Below are 20,530 nucleotides of genomic sequence, written 5' to 3'. Positions count from 1 at the left end.
ATTCTAGTTTGCCTTGCCCCTAAACCCAAAGATCCTGGCTTTGGGATAGGATTACATGTGAGGATTTTTGTTCTTATACGTCGTTAAAAAACCAACAACATACAAACACACCAAAAAAGCCCAGAAGACTTACAAGCCAGCAAGCTGACTGACTTCTTGGCACACACAGTATTTTGGAGGAATGCTTGAAGTGGGACTATCATACTGCCATGTTTATCTCGACACCAGCACACTTTCCATCAAAAAGCACACCTGAGCAGAATGAGGAGACTTGGGAAATCTGGCCGAGGTTTGCAGGTGCCCTTTCACTGGACCTGCCTGCTGTGCTGGGGCCGATGAACCCCTGGGGGCGACGGGGCTGTTCAGCACATGCTGCAGCAGGGCTGGTCGCTACCCATACCTCTCCTTATTCTGCTCCCCCACGCTGCCTACACCTTGTTACAGTCTTCCACACCTTATTGTTCATCTGTTTCCCCTGTGTACATTGTCAATGCGGTCACAGTCTCCTGATACAAATATTTTCACCCCGTATTTTGAAAACAAAACAATTCAAGTTCTTGAAAAACTGCTGAGCACATAGATAATGATAGGAAAAAAGACAATTTCAGATTTGGGAGGGAGGCAGTGAAAGCCTTGAACAGGTCACTCTACTTTATCAAAAGAAAGCAAGACATTTCTGGTTTACCTGCATAAGTATTGTCACGAGGAGACAATGCCGTCTCTTCAAGTGTTCGCTAGCCTAGTGGAGGAGGATGTAACAAAAACTAATGGTTAGGAAGCTGAAGTCATGGAAACAGAAGTTCCGTAAGGCTTATTGTGAGTGATGATGATCAGCTGCTGGCATAAATTACAACAGAAAGCAGAGGGTTCAGCATCCTTGAGATCTGCAGATCAAGATCACCTTTCTAGAACATACACAAGTAGTAACTTTTATCACACTTAAGCAGCCAGGTTCAGTTAGGGATAAACTGGTAGAAATATGGCAGTGATAAATAGGAGCTATGTTAAAGGGCACCACATCCTTCTAGATGTCTGGTGCATAAAACGCTGGGGAGGAGGAGGTCTGGAAGCCAGGGTGACCTGATGCCCACCAACAGACCTGAGAGTCCCAGAGGTGGGCTCCTGGGACTTGGCAAAACAGTATGCAAGAAATCTGAAAATAATCATGTTATGATTAATTATTTCAAGCTCCCCAAAGGGTACTAAATACCTCATAACAGAAATAAAAGACATGTTCATTTTCAGACTTTACAGTTAAATGTTAGATATAATGCACTGAGCATCAGTAAACAGAAGGGAGAGAACAAGATGAAGCAAAACAATGCCTGGAAGAGATAAGTTCATTAAGTTTTAGCACGCAGGCATCTTTGAAATTTAATTAAAATTTTTAGGGTGGGAATTGCTTCAATTACAGTGATCTTTCACTGCCTAGATCAAGACAGAAAGGAGCCTTAATTTCAATAAAAATATTTACACGTTAAACAAACAAAACATGAACAGAATCAAGGACTGCTTACATGGGCAGAAAGATATACTGTTGGAGCCAGGATCCCTGCATGCACTTTTGGTGAAAATGTGTTTGTTCGGTAATTCATATTTGTGGCACTAGGCAGTATACGACCATTAAGAAATACTCCTATTCATAGGATGGAAAAGAAAATCGCACAGTATGGCAGATGCAATAAGGATGTAAACCTACCCTAAGTGATCAACGCAGCAGGCATCTGCATGAAAAATCGTAGGTCATTTGAGTGAGCAAGAAGTGCAATTCAGTGTATTTTGTTCATAAACTCATCCTTGAAACCATATCAAATGGCAGCAAAATACTGATTGCCAATGATGCCTCTCTCTTCATACACTCATACAGATACAATAAAACAACTGCAAGCCTGCACATTTCTAAGTGGTTATTTTTAAATGAAAGAAAAAAAGTAATTAAAAGTTACTGTAGACAATAAAAACGTGATACAATCATTAAAATGAAAAGAATGAAGAAATACAACTCTAGTAGGTACATAAAATCTACATAAATTGTTCTGCATGTAAATTTCTATGTCCTTTGAGGTTCAAGAACTACGCACAATCCTGTTTCCTAATGTGTGATTATTTAGGACTGAAAAAGAGAAACAACAATTAAAAGCTCTCCAATTTTATTATGATGTGTGATTTAAAATAATTAAGATCAGATATTTGTAGATCTGATATTACATATATAAAAGAATTCCCTTGCATGTTGTTTTTTGCCCTATTTAGTTTGGACATTCTCTCTATTTAGTAGGTGATTGCCAAACTGATCAAGAGAAATTACTGAGGAAGGAAATAGTAATACTTCTCATTCTGCAGGTCAATGTACTGCCAAAGCTTATTTGGAGCGCACAATACTAAACCAACGACTCCAATGAAAATAGAAAATATTGTAAAAGCTCCAGTAACTTCCGTACTGTATGAGGAAGAGATTAGCAATGTTTTCAGTGCATAAAGGAGACCATTGAGGGCAGTCTAACAGAAACACCGACAGGTTAGCCTACTTAACACTTAATCAGACCTCATTCAAGGAGGGAGTGAGGATACCACTTAAACTTCATCTCCACAGTGTCACTTCTCAATCAGATTTCATGGACACACACGAGTATAAAGGTACATGTATTTAATCTGTGAAAAATACATTGATTTGTGCCGCTGACTCTACGCTAGCAATTGCATGACCTTGGGAAAATCATGTAAGTACTGCTGAGTATTTGTCTAAAAAAGGCCTAATTAACTGACATTTGTACATAAACTTGAAATGTAACAAAAGGACATCATGAGTGTGATATGCTATCAGCATGTACATGCTAACACCCGTCCTTTAATATGAACTTGAATATTTTTTGTTGCATTACTAGATCATAGAATAGAATCACAGAATGTCTTGAGTTGGAAGGGAGCCACCAGGATCATCGAGTCCAACTCCTGGCTCCACACAGGACCATCCAAAAATCAGACCCTATGTCTGAGAGCGTTGTGCAAATGCTCCTTGATCTCCAGCAGCTCGGTGCTGTGAGCAGTGCCCTGGGGAGCCCGTCCCAGTGCCCGACCACCCTCTGAGGGAAGAAGCTTTCCCTAACATCCAGCCTAACCCTCCCCTGTCACAGCTCCATGCTGTTCCCTCAGTTACTAGATTTTTCTGTGACCTCCAGTAAAAGTCTGCCTTAGCATCTCATAACACAATGTAAGCAGCTAACAGTGACTGATGTCCGTCTAATTCAGATTCTTATTCCTCAAAATCATTCAAGAGCCAAGAACATGCCAGCAGCAGCTGTCCCCATACCTTAATCCCATCACCTTTTCATTTTGTGTAGGGTATTGAATTGAATGACCTCCTTCCAAAACCTCAAATATAGTTTAATAAAAGCTTAAACAATTTGAAATGATCCAAAGCCCCTTAAGACTTTGTAGTTTGTCTCAGAAAATGGCATACGGACATTTTAATCAAAAACATATGGATTTCAGAGTAACAATTATCCAACTTTGTCTAGAGTAATGAAAAATTTCCCCAAATTTCAGGTACAAAAGTCAGTCTTTATAGCAAGGAAGATTCAATTATAAGCAAAACAAGAGTTGTAGCTTTTTATCCTTTATTAGGACTTACTTGTGTTTGTACTTTATTTATGAAATTCAGGTAAAATGAAATTTGGTAAGTCTTTTTTCTAAGTGATTACTCGATAAATCTCGGAAATCAGAGTTTGCTCTTTCAAAGAAAGATTTCACAGATGACATCAAAGCACCAACAAGTTAGTGGGAGCAGATTAGCTCCTTGTTCTCTAAGTTCCCCAAGTTTAGCAGTGCAATATTTGACCTGTGCTTTTAGTATTTATATCCATTTTCATTTATAGCTCCACCGATTGTTCTATTTTAAGGTATTTACCCAAGCAGAGTGTTTACAGCATTTGTACACAAGGTCCATTTGGTTCCCGTTATTGGCTACAACATGGAAATAATTCAGCTGCTGAACTCAGCGCACCCTGGAAACAAGAGTGAAACAATGAGGCTTCCCTTAGGAGCTGCAAGTCTCGGGTCATTGGTGATTTGACAGAGAGATCCCTATTTTTTATGAAAGCTAAGCTCTGTTTTGCCTTACTTTGTTTGCCAGAAGAGTGTTTCCATGGTTTTTCCTTCTTAGGCTTTTTTTTTTTTTTTAAATGCATAGCATATTTTTAGAATCCAAAGTACTTTTGTAGTTATGCCAGTTCCAAAATTAAGAGAGAACTCTATGCAAGAAGGCTATTTTTTAAACAAATTTAAACAAATTTTGTTTTTTTTAAACAAAAGCAAAAATATTATAGAAAATTACACGAGCAGAAAACGATTCAAATCGATTGTGACAGGTGTCTGCATGTCTTTTAGAAAGCCAATTTCTGTGACTATATCACGTAGAAAGAAGCACTGCTGTACATCTCCTTGAATGGCATACTGTCAAAAACTCATACACCATTAGTGAACCCTTTGTCATTACATTTAAGATTTTTTCCTAATGATCAGAAAAGCACTGTCAATGCTATTTTTATCCATTATTCTTATTCTTGTTTAACTTACATGAAACTATTTCTCCTTTTACTATATTCTAGCCAAAACATACATACATCAATCACTTCTATATACATCACTGAATTTTAATTTCCAAAGGAAAACATGACTAATATTCAGGCTTAAAGGAAAAAAAAGAAAGAAAAAGTGGCTTGTATGGTGCTGTATTTAACTTAAAGTCTATCTCTAGAGATCTCTGTAAGCAAATTTGCTAACACATCAGTGATACTGCTGTAGTGAGCTGATGTTAATAGCAAGCAGCTACTCAAGCATAATACCTTTATCTGTGTGTTTATCTATATCTTCAAACGGATTATTATTTTTATAGAGTGAGCTATTCAGTGAACCTTAATAGAGCATGCATATGATTGAAGGAAAAACAAAGGATTGTAACATGGGACCCCAAAAATACAAGATAATTGTAAAGGCTTTGATGGTGCAGACACAGGATGCAAACCAGTCTGGAAGCTGTCTGTAGAAACCCACAGCTACCCTTCATTAATGGAATGTAACCTTGGGACTAAGCAAGAGTGGGTTTGAGTATAACAAAACAACAAGAATCCAACCTATATAAAACGTATACAGTAAAACTTAGATATAACAGAGATAGGGATCAGTGAATAAAGAGCAAGTAATGCAGTAGTAGTAGCTAGAGCACATGAATCATTTCCCATTTAAATTGCATGGGCTGTGCGGTTTCATATTCCACCCCTGAGGTTTGGTTGTAATGTGGATACAAGAAACTTGCATGGTTAAAAATGAATTTGGTAAATTAACAACTGGCACACTAGAAAACTAAAAAAACTTGTTCACTGACTATTTGGGGCCTTCATTAGTGGAAAAAAACACAACACTTACTATATACATTAAACTTCATATGAACTTTGAACAACCATGAACTGAGCTCCCAAACAATAGGAAGTATAGGAAATACTGTAACGACATAGGTAAGGTGTAGTTACTTCTTCATTTATGTGAAAGAAACTCAAAATCCACATATGTACACACAGACAAGACACCTAAAGTCAATTTTCAACCATGACTTAAAGAGATCTGCGGAGCATAATGTGGTTTTCCTTCTCATACCCCTTATATAATTTTAATATGATCCCGGCAATCTAAAATTTAGATCGATGTTTAAGGTCATATTCGGTCCTAGAATCAAAGTCAATTGGAATTCTTTGATTAAAGGCCATATGATGTGATGTCAAGGGGATTCGGAACAGGCTGGCAATGACACCTTCTTCAACAAAACAGTGACCAGAGGGATTGGCTCAATCTTCCTTGTTCTGACTGAATAAAGAACCTTCTACCAAAAGGTAAGCTTGTATGCCCTCTTCCAAATTGCTTTTATCAAATTTGCCTAACTCTAATACACGTACAACAGAGCATACTTTAATATCCTGGATAAAATACACAACCAGATGGAAAAAAGAAGCCATTTGCATTGCTGTCCATAGAATAATATGACTTCATTGGATGCAGGCAATAAACTATGCTAATTTGGCCCATAATACAGTCTTGAAGATGAGATTCTAGTGCATCTCAATCAATTACAGATTTTAGAGAACATTGGTTTGAAGAAATCATAGCCTGTCTATATGAAGGCAGGCTGAAAGCACTTTAACTGATGACTAGCACCCACAAAAGCATTAAAGCTTTTTGCTCTTGAAACACTTGACAAGATTTGCCTCTTGATATTTATGGCTCTAATATCTCTAAACACTGTCCCTATAAAACCTGTGCCTGACTTTTTAAAAGCAGGGTTTTATGTCATCCCTTTCACAAATATACAAAGATTAAGTTCTTCTGCCCATGTCCTTGCTGTTGTGTCAGGACTACACAGCTGGCTGTGCAGTTCGGAATAAAAACCCCTTTGATACAGAGCTTAATAGAATTTTAGTTTAAGAGCTGGTGTTTGAATGAATAATTTTTAGAGTCACTGATTTGAGAAATGGTTTACAAGTCTGGGGATGAAAGCTTTCTAATCTGACCTTTAGAACAGAATTTTCACTGGGATTTCTACTTTACTGGAAAAAAAAAAGTTGTAGATGTAAACATCTTGTCATTCTCCCAGCCTGCCTCCCCTCTGGAAAATAATTCAGGCTGGACTTTATTACTGTAGGCATTAAACATTGTTCTGCCTGTGCATTTTTACCAAACAACCATGTCCAGTTTGGACTTCTAGACCTTTACATTCCCTATTTTTCCTGAACAGAAATGGGTAGCATTTTCACAGGATGCAAAAATTCTCAGATAAGCCTTTGCTGTAGGGACATGAGATGTGTACCTGGGGGACTCCCAAGCCTGAACTCAAACCACACACGTGTACAGGAGGCACGCTGCCTCCTGCTAGGGAGAATGGCTCTGCGAATGGCCACGCTGGTGGTTAGAGAAGGAAATATCTGGTGTGTTTGAATGTGCACAGTCATCAGCCTCTTCCACAGCTCCCAGGGCTATTCACCAGACCAGACTTGAGCTTTTCCCACTTGTTCCTGGAAGGGAGATCTGCCAGCAGTGGGGCTGCCCGCAGGAGAGGGCACGAAACAGGGACACCCAGCCCCAGCCCTGCAGCAGCCTGCCCGTGAGCTCTGAAAAGAGACGCTGCAGAGACTTTTATTTAAGAACATGGACCAGCCCCTCTGAAGTCAAACGTCTGTTTAAGTCTGCAGGAGACAAGTAAAATATGAAGAGCCAGCAAGAAAAACAGAATGAAATATGTGCAAGCCAAGAGCTTGCTTTCCTCCCCAGCCGTCCCCGCCCTGCCTGTCACTCAGATCTCTGACCTATGCATCATCTTGGACTTTGACATCTCTATCTGGGTTTTTATATTGAGACTATGTTTAAATCTTGCCAAGTCTTTCTGACCACCATCTATCACAGACTGATTTGTCTATCCGCATGGCTACAATTTCTCCTCGGGCTTTTACCTTGCATCTCAACGACTGTGAGAGCTCTTCCTGCAGCTTTACAAGTGCCGCTGGCCAAAACACAGCTGCACAAGTCACGGATGCCTGCGCAGTGCTTGGACCGTTTCCTCCTCCATCACATCACGCCTGAGCTGCTTGTCCTCCCTGGGACGGCTCCTCGTGGCACGCTGCGGCCTCAGCACCTTGCTGGGATTTCATCCTTTCCCCAGAATAGGCAACGGTGCAGCCCCAGTGCTTGTTAACCTTCTTTTATGCCACTCATCTTACTGAACAGGGGCGCTTATAAATATCTGCAAGCTGTCCAAGCTGTCCACTGTTCTCTTCCCAAATCAAATTACTCTTTGCTATGATGTTACCAATAAATAAATAAATAAAATCTCCTTGACTTTACATTCCATTTAATAAAAACTGCCTGTTTACTATCTTTCTACAGGAAGTATTTCAAACATTCATTTTGAAGAAACCCTTCTGCTCGAGTCAAAATGCTGAGGACTTAGAAAATTTTATTACTTTAATCTGGAAAACCTGGGCAGATATTTTCCCTTGGGTTAACTTGAACAGAATTAGTTTACTCCTAGATTTTTTTTTTTTTATTATTTTTTTATTTTTTTTTAGCAAAACAGTGCAATATTTGCACATGCTCTTGCAGCACAGATTCTGCAATAGCCATCAGGACTGCCATCAGCAGCAGGCAGGAGATACTGCACAGCCCCCTCGAGCTTGGTAACTGAGCACTAACACAGCAGACACTGTGTGTGCTCCCTGCTGGACTCTGCTGTGCTGCACCTTCTTACTTTGTGCAGCTAAATTAATGCAATTACAGACCCCTAAATAATGGAAAATAATATGACACAAGCTTGCTGATCTTGAAGTTTCCCTTTACTTGATAGAAACACAAACAAAAAATCACCCTGCAGAGATCCTGGCCTTCAGAGGTTACACAGTTGCTCCGGCTGCCTATGAGAAGATACATTATTATGCCAGGCAGCACTACTTAGAGAAGAGAGATTTTTTCATTCTGTTCGTCTCTCACTTCTAATGAATTATGAGACGGTAGTCACGTTTGCTGCAGACAGGAAAACTAACAGGAGAATTTTTGACGAACATATTTAAAGCTCCACTGTTCTTTGAATGCCAACACTGACTCCCTGATTTTATTTTGCACAAGGAAAATGGGAAAGAAAAAACCAACACAATGAAAAGCAGCCACTAGGCTAAAACTGTTTGACATTGGCCTTGCATCCCATGAGCAGAACAGGCTTTCTTGCAACAACGGGGTCCACCTTTGGGTACGGGCTGTGCTTGATCTAGGGGTCCTGGAACTGCTATTTTCCATTCATATAAAAACAATATTTTGCATCGATACAGAATTAGTAGAGATCAAGCTAAGGATTGTAATTATTTCTTCAAAACATGTAAATGAATAAATAAATAAATAAAAGCATTATTTCATTTGACAGATGAGAAATTTTAGATCCAAAAGTGGAGAGGATACAAGAAGTCATTTTAGTAATCAAGAAAAGTGCAAAGTCCTCTTGGTTCCTTTGCATATACATATACAGCTGCTTACTTGGCTTAAGCCTCATTATATTGCCCAGAAAACAAAGGTTCACTGACCCAACATACTTCGAAGGTTTGCAATGGAGAGAGAGAGAGAGAAGGTGGCGACTACTCCTCATGGAAATTATGCCCAGATCTCAGCCTTGTATGATGGAAGAATGGCTCCTGTGGCTGCACATGTGAAATAAGGAGCATCAGTGCAGGCAGAGAGTCCAGCTCCCCTCTGGCTTTTTAAGACTACATTATAGGCAAGGTCTCTACAGGACTCTTAATCGAAATTTTGAGGTATTAACATTTGAAGAAAATATCCTTATCAACTCTAATAAATATCTGCAAGTCGTTAGTGAAAGATTGTTTAAAATGTACAAGTTTTCAGTTGGCTATATGCCATCTTCTCTTTTCAAGAAAGTATGGTTCAGTCTCACTGGATAACCACGATCCCTGCAGGGTCACTGCACTCCTAAGGATACTGCTTTATATTGGCATTTACATTTCCAAGCTATTTCGTCTATTGTCAAAATAGTAATTTAAATTTACGATTTAATTTCCTCTGTAATTTATAAATCCTTCTAGCTGCCATCAGAACAAACCAACTGGATATCAATGATTTGCAGAGGTAAGGCTGTACTCATTGAAGATAGCTGGGCTATAGTCTGAAGTTATGCCAAAAGGAAACTCTAATATCATCTACATAACTATTCAACTGTTCCTATCCTTTGATTTAAGAAAAAAAAAAAAAAAACAACAAAAAACCAAAAACACTTAGAAAAATATTCTGTAAATATAGCCCCACTCAGAGGATTAATACAACTGCTAGGGATATATTAACATTCACAGTTTCCTACCGTAGGGGTTATCAGCCTTTTAAAAACAGGCCAGATTTCAGATGACATTCTCTGTTTCTGTAAGAATCCAATGGTAAAGCACCAAAGGGACCACGACCACCTTGGTGGTAACACAGGTAACTCGTAAGGGCTTCAGGAGGGAGAGTGAGACCAGGGGATTTTGCTGATAAATGGAGCAGTACCAGGTCCTGCAAAAAGCTGAGTGGAAAGAAGGAAAAGAAAGACCAAGTCCTGATCTCTCCTTAAGCTTACTGTGGGAGCTCTGTGTTTGTCTTTATGACCTACGTATCAAGGCAATAAAGAGAACGGTGGTTTTAAGCTGAAAGGTGAAAAGCCAATGGGACTGATTAAGCCTCAGGTCAACAGATCTTCAAATGCAGAAAGATCTTTTCAATTAAAAGTGAAATTGTCCCAAATATCTGTGCTAAGAACCTGAATACTCACTGTTTTATTCAGAACATCAGAGAAAATGAGAAATCTCTCTTATTTCCTTCCAGGCCCAGCCCGAGTTTTTCATAGCACGATTTAGCAAAGATAATCTTCTCAAGATTAGAGAGTTCAGGTAACAGCAGAGCTTTCTGCAGGGCAACTTTCACATCACCGGACCATGCCGAACTGTGATCAAAGCAGTCCAGGTCCACATTCAGTTTCAACAAATGACTACATCTGCATTTGTTCCTTAGAGATCCAGCCCCTAGGTATCTGGATATATACTTAGAATGTATGATATTGCTTATTTTACATATTAAAGGTAAAATTAATAGACATTGAGAGGGATGGAATAGACCTATTGCCTGTGCCTTGCGCCCTGAATTTCTAAACCAGAGGAGAACCCCAGGCTGTGAGCGAGCTGGGACTGAAGGTGCTGGGGGCGAGGTGTCCCTGCGGGACAGGGCTCCTGCCCTCACCCCGCTGCCTGCAGCAGCACCGTGCGGCGTGCAGATGGGAACGCGCTGCCTGAAGAACAGCACAGCCTGGCAAGATGGCCAGCTCTGAGAGAAGGTGTGCTGATTATTTACAAATGCCCTGCCGCTCTTTTAAGTAATCATGTACTCATCTTATTTATAACCCTCGGGTGGAAACATAGTAGAGAGAAATTCTCTGTTAATGGCAAGGGCTCTTCTATCTCAGATTAAAGTAAAGTAGGTTATATATCTATCCTCTGTTACGTACTCCCTCTTGGTCCTATTCATCAAAAAAAGAAAAAAAACACAAAAAAGAAAAGATTATCTGTGGCTTAACCTAGTTTTCTGTCCCATCGGAGACTGTATGGCAAAGGTGCAGAGGTGGTGAGCTGATTCTCTGACGGTGGTGGCCGCACTTTGCACAGCTGAGTTCAGGTTTTAGCAAAGAAGAAACATTTGTGCACGTACAATAACTCAAATCGATTTACTTGTTTCCTTGTTAAAGAGCACTGTGTGTCACACCAAACCAAGCCCTGGGAGCCCATGTACTACTGCTGCCCAAGTTTGGATAAAACCTTTATTGATATAAATGCTATTTTCCCTTGAAAAAACACCAGAGGAGGAACCAGGGATTATTTACCTGCATGCAAGAAGGGACACTCTTAAGTCAGATTTCTCATACCTAGCCCCCAAGTGCTAATTTGCCTAGACAGTTTTAACATTATACCTTCGCAGAAATGGGGACACCAGAAATAGCTTGTGCCCGTGCTCTTAGGAGCTGTGGCTTTACAGCTTCATTTGTGTAAGGGTGCCCGCTAGAAGGTGGGGATGGTCATCACATCACAGCCGTGCTGGTGGGACTGGGGCAGCCCGGAGAGGTGGGTGTCTCTGGCATAGAAGTGCACTCGCAAGCTCTGAAACAATGCTTTACTGGTGGGGTTTCAGGAGCTACAAAACTACTGTTCCTTTTGGAAGGGTGAAAAGCTTAAGGAAAATTCTCTTACCATAGAATCTGTACCAAAACAGATTTATTTATTGGACCCAGAACTTAAAAAGGTATCAGGAGGAACTTAAAAAAAGTGAGCAGGAGGCAGCGCCCAGACCAAAAAAACAACCCGTGAGAAGAGGCACGGACTTGAAGCCAAGGCTCTGAACAAGCACAGGAATACTTGAGCAAGGAGTGCACGCTCACTGCCCCAGCTGTGGTCTAACACTGGAGAAAACAATCTGCACCCCATTCTTCTTCGTTTCCAGGAAGTTTAAAGCACATCGTGCTTTCTCAACACTCAGACATTAATAACGACTGTGGAAATGATTTAATTTGGGTGCCAAATGCCTCATTCAGCTGAGCAGAAGTGCATCAATTCATTGATCAATCAATGCAATTGTTGCTGCGTTTGTTTATTTAGCCAGGAAAACGCAGATACTTTGGCGGTTTTCTGAAAATGTTTTCCCTATTAATTGTTCTTGAAAGAATTACTTCATTGATCATTTAATCTTCAAAAAGAAAATGAATGCACTTCAGGGCAATAAGAGGGTACAACAGTAAAGAATTTGAGCAGCAATTATAATTTGTTTCTTAGCAACTAATAGCAAAAATTATGGGATTTGCTTGGGTGCAAGATATAACAGGAATTATTCCAGCAATGGGAATATGGAAAAAAATCCTTTTCAGTGTAATGTTGGGAGTAATTTTCTTTTTCTACCATCATAACTAAATTATTTTGGGACGGTAGGTCAAAGCCCCAAAGTATTCTCATTACAACCGCATTATTATTGTATTTTCTGCTACCATTTGCACTGCACAGTGCTGAGTCCTATCTGCTAATTCATGCATAACAATTATTTCCACAGAAACACTTCTACTAAACAAATCCCTTTAATAAAGTGCGGGAAGAAACAGTTTTCAGAAACAATAGTTTGATTCCCTGCAGTTAAAGATGTATTCAGGGCAACAAAGAAAGTTAAAGCTTCTATAAACGATTTGAACGATTCAAGAGAAAAACGTATGAAGGCAGCGCTGGGGCTGCTGCCCCAGTCAGCACTGGGGGATGGCCACCTCCAAGCCCATCCCTCCAGGCACAGGGTAATCTTCAAACACAGCGGAACAGCTTGAGCTAAATTCCACACACAAACTCAGCCTTCTTGCCTGACCTGGGGGAGGTGGCTGCTCCCTTTCCATTTTGTCTCCTCTCCCTTCTCTGCAGCCCGCGGAAGGCCTTGCTACTGTGTGCTGCTGCTGGTCCAGTCCAGCACCCCCAGGGCAGGACTCGGCTGACCCCAGTCCTGGGGTCTCATTTCTGCTCCCCCCCTGCACAATGCAATATTATTTTGCCAACTGCAGAAAATAGCTGCTGCATTAGGGTGGACCTGTTTAGTTACAGGATTAAAGGAAACTCCACGTTAGTAACTTCCTTGGAATAAAACCTCAGGTTTGATTAACATTTAAAAAACAAAGTCCTATCAAAAAAGTTTCAACAAAATGTCTGTCCCAACTGTAAAAAAAAAAAAAAAAAAAAAAAAAAAAAAAAGACTTTCAGAAAATTTGCTTGCAAGCTCCATTTCCAGGTAAGCTGAGAAGCAGTTCCTGTTTTGCTTCCCTAAGTGAAACAGGGATACAAGGCAAGTCACCAGCCACATGGAACTTGCAATTTTCCATGGTCATTGACACACGGTGGTAGGTCAGGGACTTCTGCAAAGAGATTTCTGGTGGGAAGACACTGTGACTTGGTGTCCCAAAAGCACACTCCTTCAGACAGTTCTCACACGCTGTGGCCAAGAGAAGCAGGGAGGAATGGACTCAGAACCCTTAGGTCATTACCTGCACAGCGCGTGGAGCACACGTGTCCTCCAGACAATCGGCAGTAGCTGCTCAGCAGGTAAGATGGGCAATGGTGGAGTCCACAAAAATAAATGAAATCTTAACGGGTATTCCTTTGCACAGTCTTCCAAACACATACGTCTGAGAATGGCCTGCAACTACTGCGCAGAACAAGCTCAGAGCTGCTCCAAGGAAAGCGTTGATGCTGCCTCACATCGGGATGGCCAAATCTTGCAGCCTTTCCCAGTAATTTATTTGTGAGTTCGTGTCTACGTAGATGTGGGCATAAATGCAACTTTCAGCACCTGTGTACACTGATGTTCCATTCTGTAAATTATTTCATAGTCAGGAGAAATAATTTGGCAGGGACATTCACTGGGAGCACGTCCAGCCTACCACACACTGCTCTGCAAGGGGCTGCACCAGGCTCCTGCCCACAGCTAAGAGCTGCTCAGCACCTTCAAGCTGTGCCAGAGAAAATGAGGAACAACTTGCCCATTCATCACTTTCTGAGAGGTATGGTCCAACTCTGGTGCCACTGAAAATCAATACGAGTTTTACCTTCAACTTAAACGGAAGCAGGATCTGGGCCATAGTAAACAGCTTTAATCATGTGTCTGAATGAGCAGGTACGTCTCTGAAATGCAGCCTGAGAGCTGCACTTCCTCCCAGGCATAACTTCCTATTGATTTCAGTGTTATTTCCAAACAGAAACCACTGTACAGTGAATAAAATTGTCAAGCTAAGTTCCATACTCTAAAATAAAAAGCACATAATTTAATCTAGTTCAGCTGTGTTTTTGTGTATCATTTTGGAAAAGCCATTATTAGAATCCATACTCCGAGTATAAAGCTTTTTTTTTTTTTTATTTTTTTATTTGGTGAGAGCCTGTACTGGTATAAGCACAGCGTTTAGGGTATCATTAATCATTCTGTTACCGTGGCACAGCAGATTCCTCCCTTTCTCAAAATATGTTCTATTTCAGATGCAACTAGCATTGGAGAAAAAAAAACAACAAATTTGAAATGTAAATGATATATCACAAAGCAAGTACTGGAGAAAAATATTAGCACTTTTATCGTAATGAGTTTGTAACCTAAATACATATTTCAGGGATTAAATTGCTGACCCTCTCTGACCTGCACACGAGGTTGAATAGCTGGATCACAGTTTAATCTTCAGTGAAGATGCCAGAGAAGAATAATATAGCCCTCAAAGAACGAACGAACATATATTAATGATGCCCCAGGACTGAGAATTTAACCCCCTGAGAGAAAAAAAAGAAAAAGCTCAAACCCCCAGACACCAGTCTCAGAAGAACCTGCAGCAACTTTCCTCAGGAACAAAAATCACACAACACACGGGTCAGGCTGGAAAACAACAGCTCACTTGGATGAATGGGGAAGCTACGGACTGGTAAAACACAGTCGTGAGTCTCTAACGAAATGACTTTCCAGAGCTAAACCGTAATGTGCAACAGAATGGGGATTACAAGACCCCAGCTGCAGTGCTGGAGCCAAAGGTGGGGCAGAGCCTGCGTGTGCAGCCACAGGCTTTCAGCAGATGCAGGTGCTGCACAAGGGGGCAAATTCAGAGAAAATAACTTGATAAAAGGGAAAAATCCTGAGAGAGCATCTGAGGGCAAACAGGCTTAACAGAGCTGTGCAGTGGCTAGAAAGGGTTTTCCCCACATACATTATTTTAGGTTGTTCCACCCAGAACCTACAAAAGGCAATGCAAAAATAGTAATATTTGGAATAAAAACACTCAGGGACAAGCAGCTCTATCAAGCAGTGCTACTGCATCTAGATGTCTTGGATGTCAAGGCTGAAAAACAAGCATTACTAACACACGTGCCTAATTTTATTGGTTCTTAGAGGCAGAGCTTTAGGAATATGCTCTGCATATTTCATAATTCAGCTAATTCTGGCTGCAGTCCCTTTGATTACACACCTTAAAATGTCTAAGCTGTTTTGTCAAAGCATAGAGCCTAGTTTGATAAATGCTATTTTATTTTTAATTTAATCCAAATGTTTCTAATCTGATTATACAGTTTTAGTAATGTAAAAGAAATTTCAGGAATTGAAAATTTATTGAGGTTTGCCATCATTATTTTAACTAGAAAAGAACAAGCTTTGTTTTTGAATTCAATCTTAATTAAGAATCAGTCAAATCAGATTTGGTTTTGGTCAACTAGAAAACTTGCAAGATTATTGCCAGATGTACCATTCATCAAGACAGATAAATTAACTGGAACTTAATAAACATTCTGTATCTGAAGCAAAGTTAAAATGTTGAAGGTTGATTTTCTTTATCCCACCCCCACCCCCCGGATCCTCTGTGTTTGCAAGCTCCTAGTTAATTAGTTCATTTAACCATGCAATGAAATTAACGTATTGCCACTGAGTCACACAGCCTCAGGATCCTCTCTCCTGGTCCCACACCCTGGACTTTGAAACCCATGACCAGCGTCTACAGAGCTGGAACCTGGTACCTGGCTTGTCCTTACATGATTGACTTTTTTTGAGAGTATGATCCCAGCAAAAGGGGTGCTGAAGTGCTTAGCTCTAAATGATGCTTCAAAAGCTTGCCCTGATAGCCAACAGAAGGCCACAATGAGTAAGAGGGGACCTGCCAAGAAAATGTAGTCTCTCGAGACGTAGACCAAGGCGGTATTTATGAAGCAATCACCTTGACATACTGAAATCTAGAGTTACCAGGCTGGTATTGAGGAGGCTGTTCATTACCCATCCACAGTGAAAATGCATCTTCAGTCATGGACAAACACAAGCAGGTCAAAAGCAAACTGACAATATATTGTAAATTATGCGTGCAGACGGAGGACTTGACTTTATGCACAGTAATATTTATTGTTACAAATCACCTTTCAATGTTGTGTGAACCTGGCATTTATTGGCATCTTTATCCATTTTTTGGTGCTTTTTTTTTTTTTTTTTTTTGAGATGGAGCACATAAGCCTTTTTTACTAGTTCATCAAAACCATCTTTGGGATTAAACTCAACACCCAGCTCACCAGCACTGATGTCTTTATGTCTGCAAGGGCGTGCCTTGAACTCCTGCACTCTGAGCATGGATATTCCATAGTAGGTCCTGCTGTAACTACTGAGCTGCTGTGTATGCCCCTCCCAGGACAATGGCACAGAGGCATCACTCAGATGACAGATGAATAAGCCCTTGTGTCTGTTCTCTGCCTTTCCTTTCATGACTAGGTGAGAAAAAAGATGGTTTTCATTTGCCCGTTTTGCTATCATTTGCCCATTCTTATGGACTCTATCCTGTACCCCAAAACAGCTTTTCCTAATTTCGTATAATGTTAATTCACATTAAGAACTATGTCTTTTGTTATCTTTAGCTTTTGGCGAGAAGCTGTAATGCTGAATTTAACCCCAAATAAATATGAGGCAGCCTCTGATATCCTTTTTACGTACACAGGTACAAATATCACTTGTACCTCCAAGTATTTGTACCTAACTACTAAAACTTAAAGAGTTATGAAAAATGTCACAGTGAATTTGTCCTTTACAAAGAGCATGCCCCTTTAAAACGTTTGAAGTATTAATTCTCCATGGAGTGAAAAATCAGTGGTGAAACCCCATTTACCAGCTACTTTGCCAGGTGGTCCCTTTCTCAAGAAATAAAGACACTGTACCCCGCATACTACAGCTAAGCAAGCATAAAACAAGACACCCATTCCTTACACACATTTACCCTCTCAATCCAGGTGTTTTCTGTTCCACGAACAGCTCAGAGCATAATACGTAACAGATCAGAACGGGTTAGAAAGGCAGGCATTGCTCTCATACTTCTTGTAGGAAGCCACAAGAACCGAGGCTGCGATGCAGTTGGTACTTACAGGCAAACTGCAGCTTTGCTTCTCTGCTAATGATCCTTCCAAATGGGTTTGTTGCTACACATTGGTACGTTCCACTGTCTTGGGTTTTGTTGGGATTATTGATCAACAGGTTGCCTTCCACTGCACTGTAGCGGTAATCCATACCGATGTCAATATTGGTCCCATTTAATTTCCACCTATAGTACAAAATGCCAAAGTTAAATCCTGCTAATATTAATGGGTACTCTTGTGTATTTGAAAATACCACATGTAGGAAATAAAGATTTAAAACATCTTTGACTACTCAAGAAAAAAACAGCATGAAAATTTAAGTTTCTTGCACAGTATTGAAATATTCTAGTATGTAACTGAAAAAGCAATATCCTTGACATATATTTCAGTCCCTGATATGATTAATGTTTCTGTAGTTATTGCAAGTGCTGCTGCTCTTTGGAATTAATCATTTTGCAAGAGGAAGTCCCAGAAACAGAATCTTTAAACTGTTCAAGCCCACAGAGGCTTCTTTCCCTCTCCTGACTTAAGCTGGCTGTTTGTTTTTAAATTTAAGAAAATTCACTCACAGCAGATGTTTTCACTAACTGGGGCACTGAGAATTTCTAACACCACATTGTCCCAATTACAGCAACTGTCATCCCCACTGCTTGCCGCGGAGCATGCGAGGGAGCTGCAGCCTCGGAGCAGCTCCCTCTACCTGAACCTATGCAGAAAAAAATGGAATATTTTTGCATGAGTAAATCACCAGTCTGCTACATCAAGTAGTCATGGCAGAAGGCAGCAGGTGGGATGAGGTCTTATGACTCCCACAGGTTTCAAAGCGCCCTTTACTTTGGTTAAAAACAATAAGAAAGGTACCAAAAGGTGGGGGGGGGGAAGGGGGGATCAACCAAAATGATTTACATGAGCCCAAGTGGACGTGTGGAACAAGAACAGCAGCATTGCCACAGAAATAGAGCATTTTTTTTCATGAGGATCTCAAAGCAGTTAATAAAGCTGAAAAACATTAAGAGCTTTGCCATGTGTGTGGACAAATGAGGAAGCCAACATGATTTATAATCCCTTCATAACCTTTTTGAACCAAATTTTGCAATTTTGTTGCAGCACATGCTGATTTCCTGGTGCCTTTTTCTTTGGTATCAGCACTGAGAGAACCCCAGGGGCACTGCTGAGTTAGACTGGGTGACACGTGCAGGAGAAAGGCTGCAGGGGGACATGACCGTAACGCGGTGATGGTGCTAAGGAACAGTTAAACATTCAACAAACCCAACAGTTGGTCTGGGATTTCCTTTCACTTCACAGTTCAGCTTCACTTTCTTTTCCTCTGAATCCAACGGGAAGATCACGCTGCTCGGTTCCTGCAGGAAAACCGGCCCGTGCAGTGTGTTGTCGTCTGCATTAATGAGAAGAAAAACATGAGAGAGACTTGCAGGAATCTCCATGCATCAGAAGCTAAAATAGCACCTTGGCAGAAAGAGACCAGCTACCACTCACCCTAAAAAGAAGCTGTAACTATACTTGATTTTAGAGAAGCCAGATGTGTTTTTTTTTTTTTTTTTTTTCTTTTTTTCTCAAAAGCCAATGAACATTGCATGGACTCAACATTCATGAAAACGTTTGCACACTAACTAGAGGACAGATTGGAATTCTACCCGAAGCTCAATGAATGGGAACAGGCACAATCTTATGGTTGTAACACAGCTCAAGTAAAATTGGAATGCTTAAGCTTCACTTTTAAAAATTGAAATTTTTTCTCTGTAAATTAAAAAAAAAAACACAAAACACATTATTAAATACAGCCACACAGCATGTTATCTGGATGTTGACCAGCAGGTACAGCTCCCCAGAAACTCCCTCAGCAGGGCTGGATCTGCCATCCAAGAGCTGAGCGCTCTTCGCAGTCGGTGGCTGTAGCCGCACAGCAGCACCTCAGAGGGGCCACGTGGCCTCGCTCAGCATCCTGGCTTTCGCCACCTCAAGCACACAGCTGCCACGTTGCACAACGCTATTGATTTTATTCCTCCGGTCACCCAGTACAGCATTATTATAACCGTAAGTAACGAGAAGATAAGCAGCAGCATCAGCAGGGTTTGTACCTGGCAATACCAATTGCACCGGGTTGCAGTGCAGCAGCCAAGCACCAGGTGGGCACAACTCCTGCTTCTGCCCCCCTCCAATCTAAACAGTAACTGGAAGCACATAAAGGCTTCAAAACACTTTGTTTTTCATCTCCTGCTGTATTTGGCATCTCTGCTTCTGAAAGCAAAACTAGCACAGAAGAGGCAGAATCCAACTGTGGGAAGAAACCCAAGTAGTTGGTACTTCTGATTCCTATGACACCAGAAAAAAAAAAAAGCTCAACAAAACCCCTTTTCTTGTAAGACTTTCATGCCAAAAATGTTCTCTGACCTAAAAATGTATTGATAAAGGACCTGAAATGCATATCTGCATTTGAACTCATTTCCTAGGAATTACATTAGACAGAGATGAATAAAGCCCAGTGGGCCACACTCCAAATGCTGCTCGTTTCTCCCGCGTATACATCAAAGACCACCAGAAAGCCTGGCTAACAGCATACTCCACAAGTACAAATGATGATTGACATCAATCCACCCATGGTGCAAGGTAGCTGGAAAATGCCCACCCGTGCCATGACCCAACCTAACGCGGACAGGAGCGACCTGAGCCCATGGCACTACGGGCTGCTGTGGGGCCACGAGTCCATCTGGATGGACATGCAGGGAATTTGTCCATATAGGAGGTCAGAGGAGAAAGAATAAATAAAATATAAAATAAAGATGATAGGATATACCAAGAAGTAAGAAAGAAAAGTGAACGAACAGAAGAAGATGCGTCTTCCTGATCAAAGGAGGGTGAGGATGACTGGGAACAGCCCTCGCAGCCCCGCAATGCTTGGTGAGCCAGCCGGGTGTATCAGGAGATGGAACAACAGCTCTGCACTCCGGGGAGAAAATTCTGTCTTTTCCACAGAGTGATTTCAGAGAGACTCTGCCAGGAAGATTATAACGGAGCAA

General features: G+C 40.9%; 1 protein-coding gene and 1 long non-coding RNA gene across 8 annotated transcripts in view; one reads left to right on the top strand and one right to left on the bottom strand.

The window, feature by feature from the left end:
• CNTN4 (contactin 4) overlaps positions 1 to 20,530 on the bottom strand; it is a 301,419-nt gene that overhangs the window by 100,158 nt on the left and 180,731 nt on the right. For all 7 annotated transcript variants that reach the window (XM_040568777.1, XM_040568783.1, XM_040568784.1 and 4 more), the window contains 2 exons: positions 18,762 to 18,888; positions 17,502 to 17,677 (listed from right to left, as the gene is read on the bottom strand). In XM_040568777.1, the coding sequence (XP_040424711.1) occupies positions 17,502 to 17,677; positions 18,762 to 18,888 (303 nt within the window). The remainder of the gene's footprint in view (positions 1 to 17,501; positions 17,678 to 18,761; positions 18,889 to 20,530) is intronic.
• On the top strand, positions 817 to 7,845 carry LOC121075460. Its single transcript, XR_005822973.1, has 3 exons — positions 817 to 923; positions 5,758 to 5,885; positions 7,014 to 7,845. It is a non-coding gene; the product is annotated as an uncharacterized LOC121075460 (long non-coding RNA).

This window comes from Cygnus olor, chromosome 10 (assembly GCF_009769625.2).
Source record: "Cygnus olor isolate bCygOlo1 chromosome 10, bCygOlo1.pri.v2, whole genome shotgun sequence".
In the NCBI taxonomy this organism is placed as follows: Eukaryota; Metazoa; Chordata; class Aves; order Anseriformes; family Anatidae; genus Cygnus; species Cygnus olor.
This window is presented reverse-complemented; position numbering and strand designations above follow the sequence as displayed.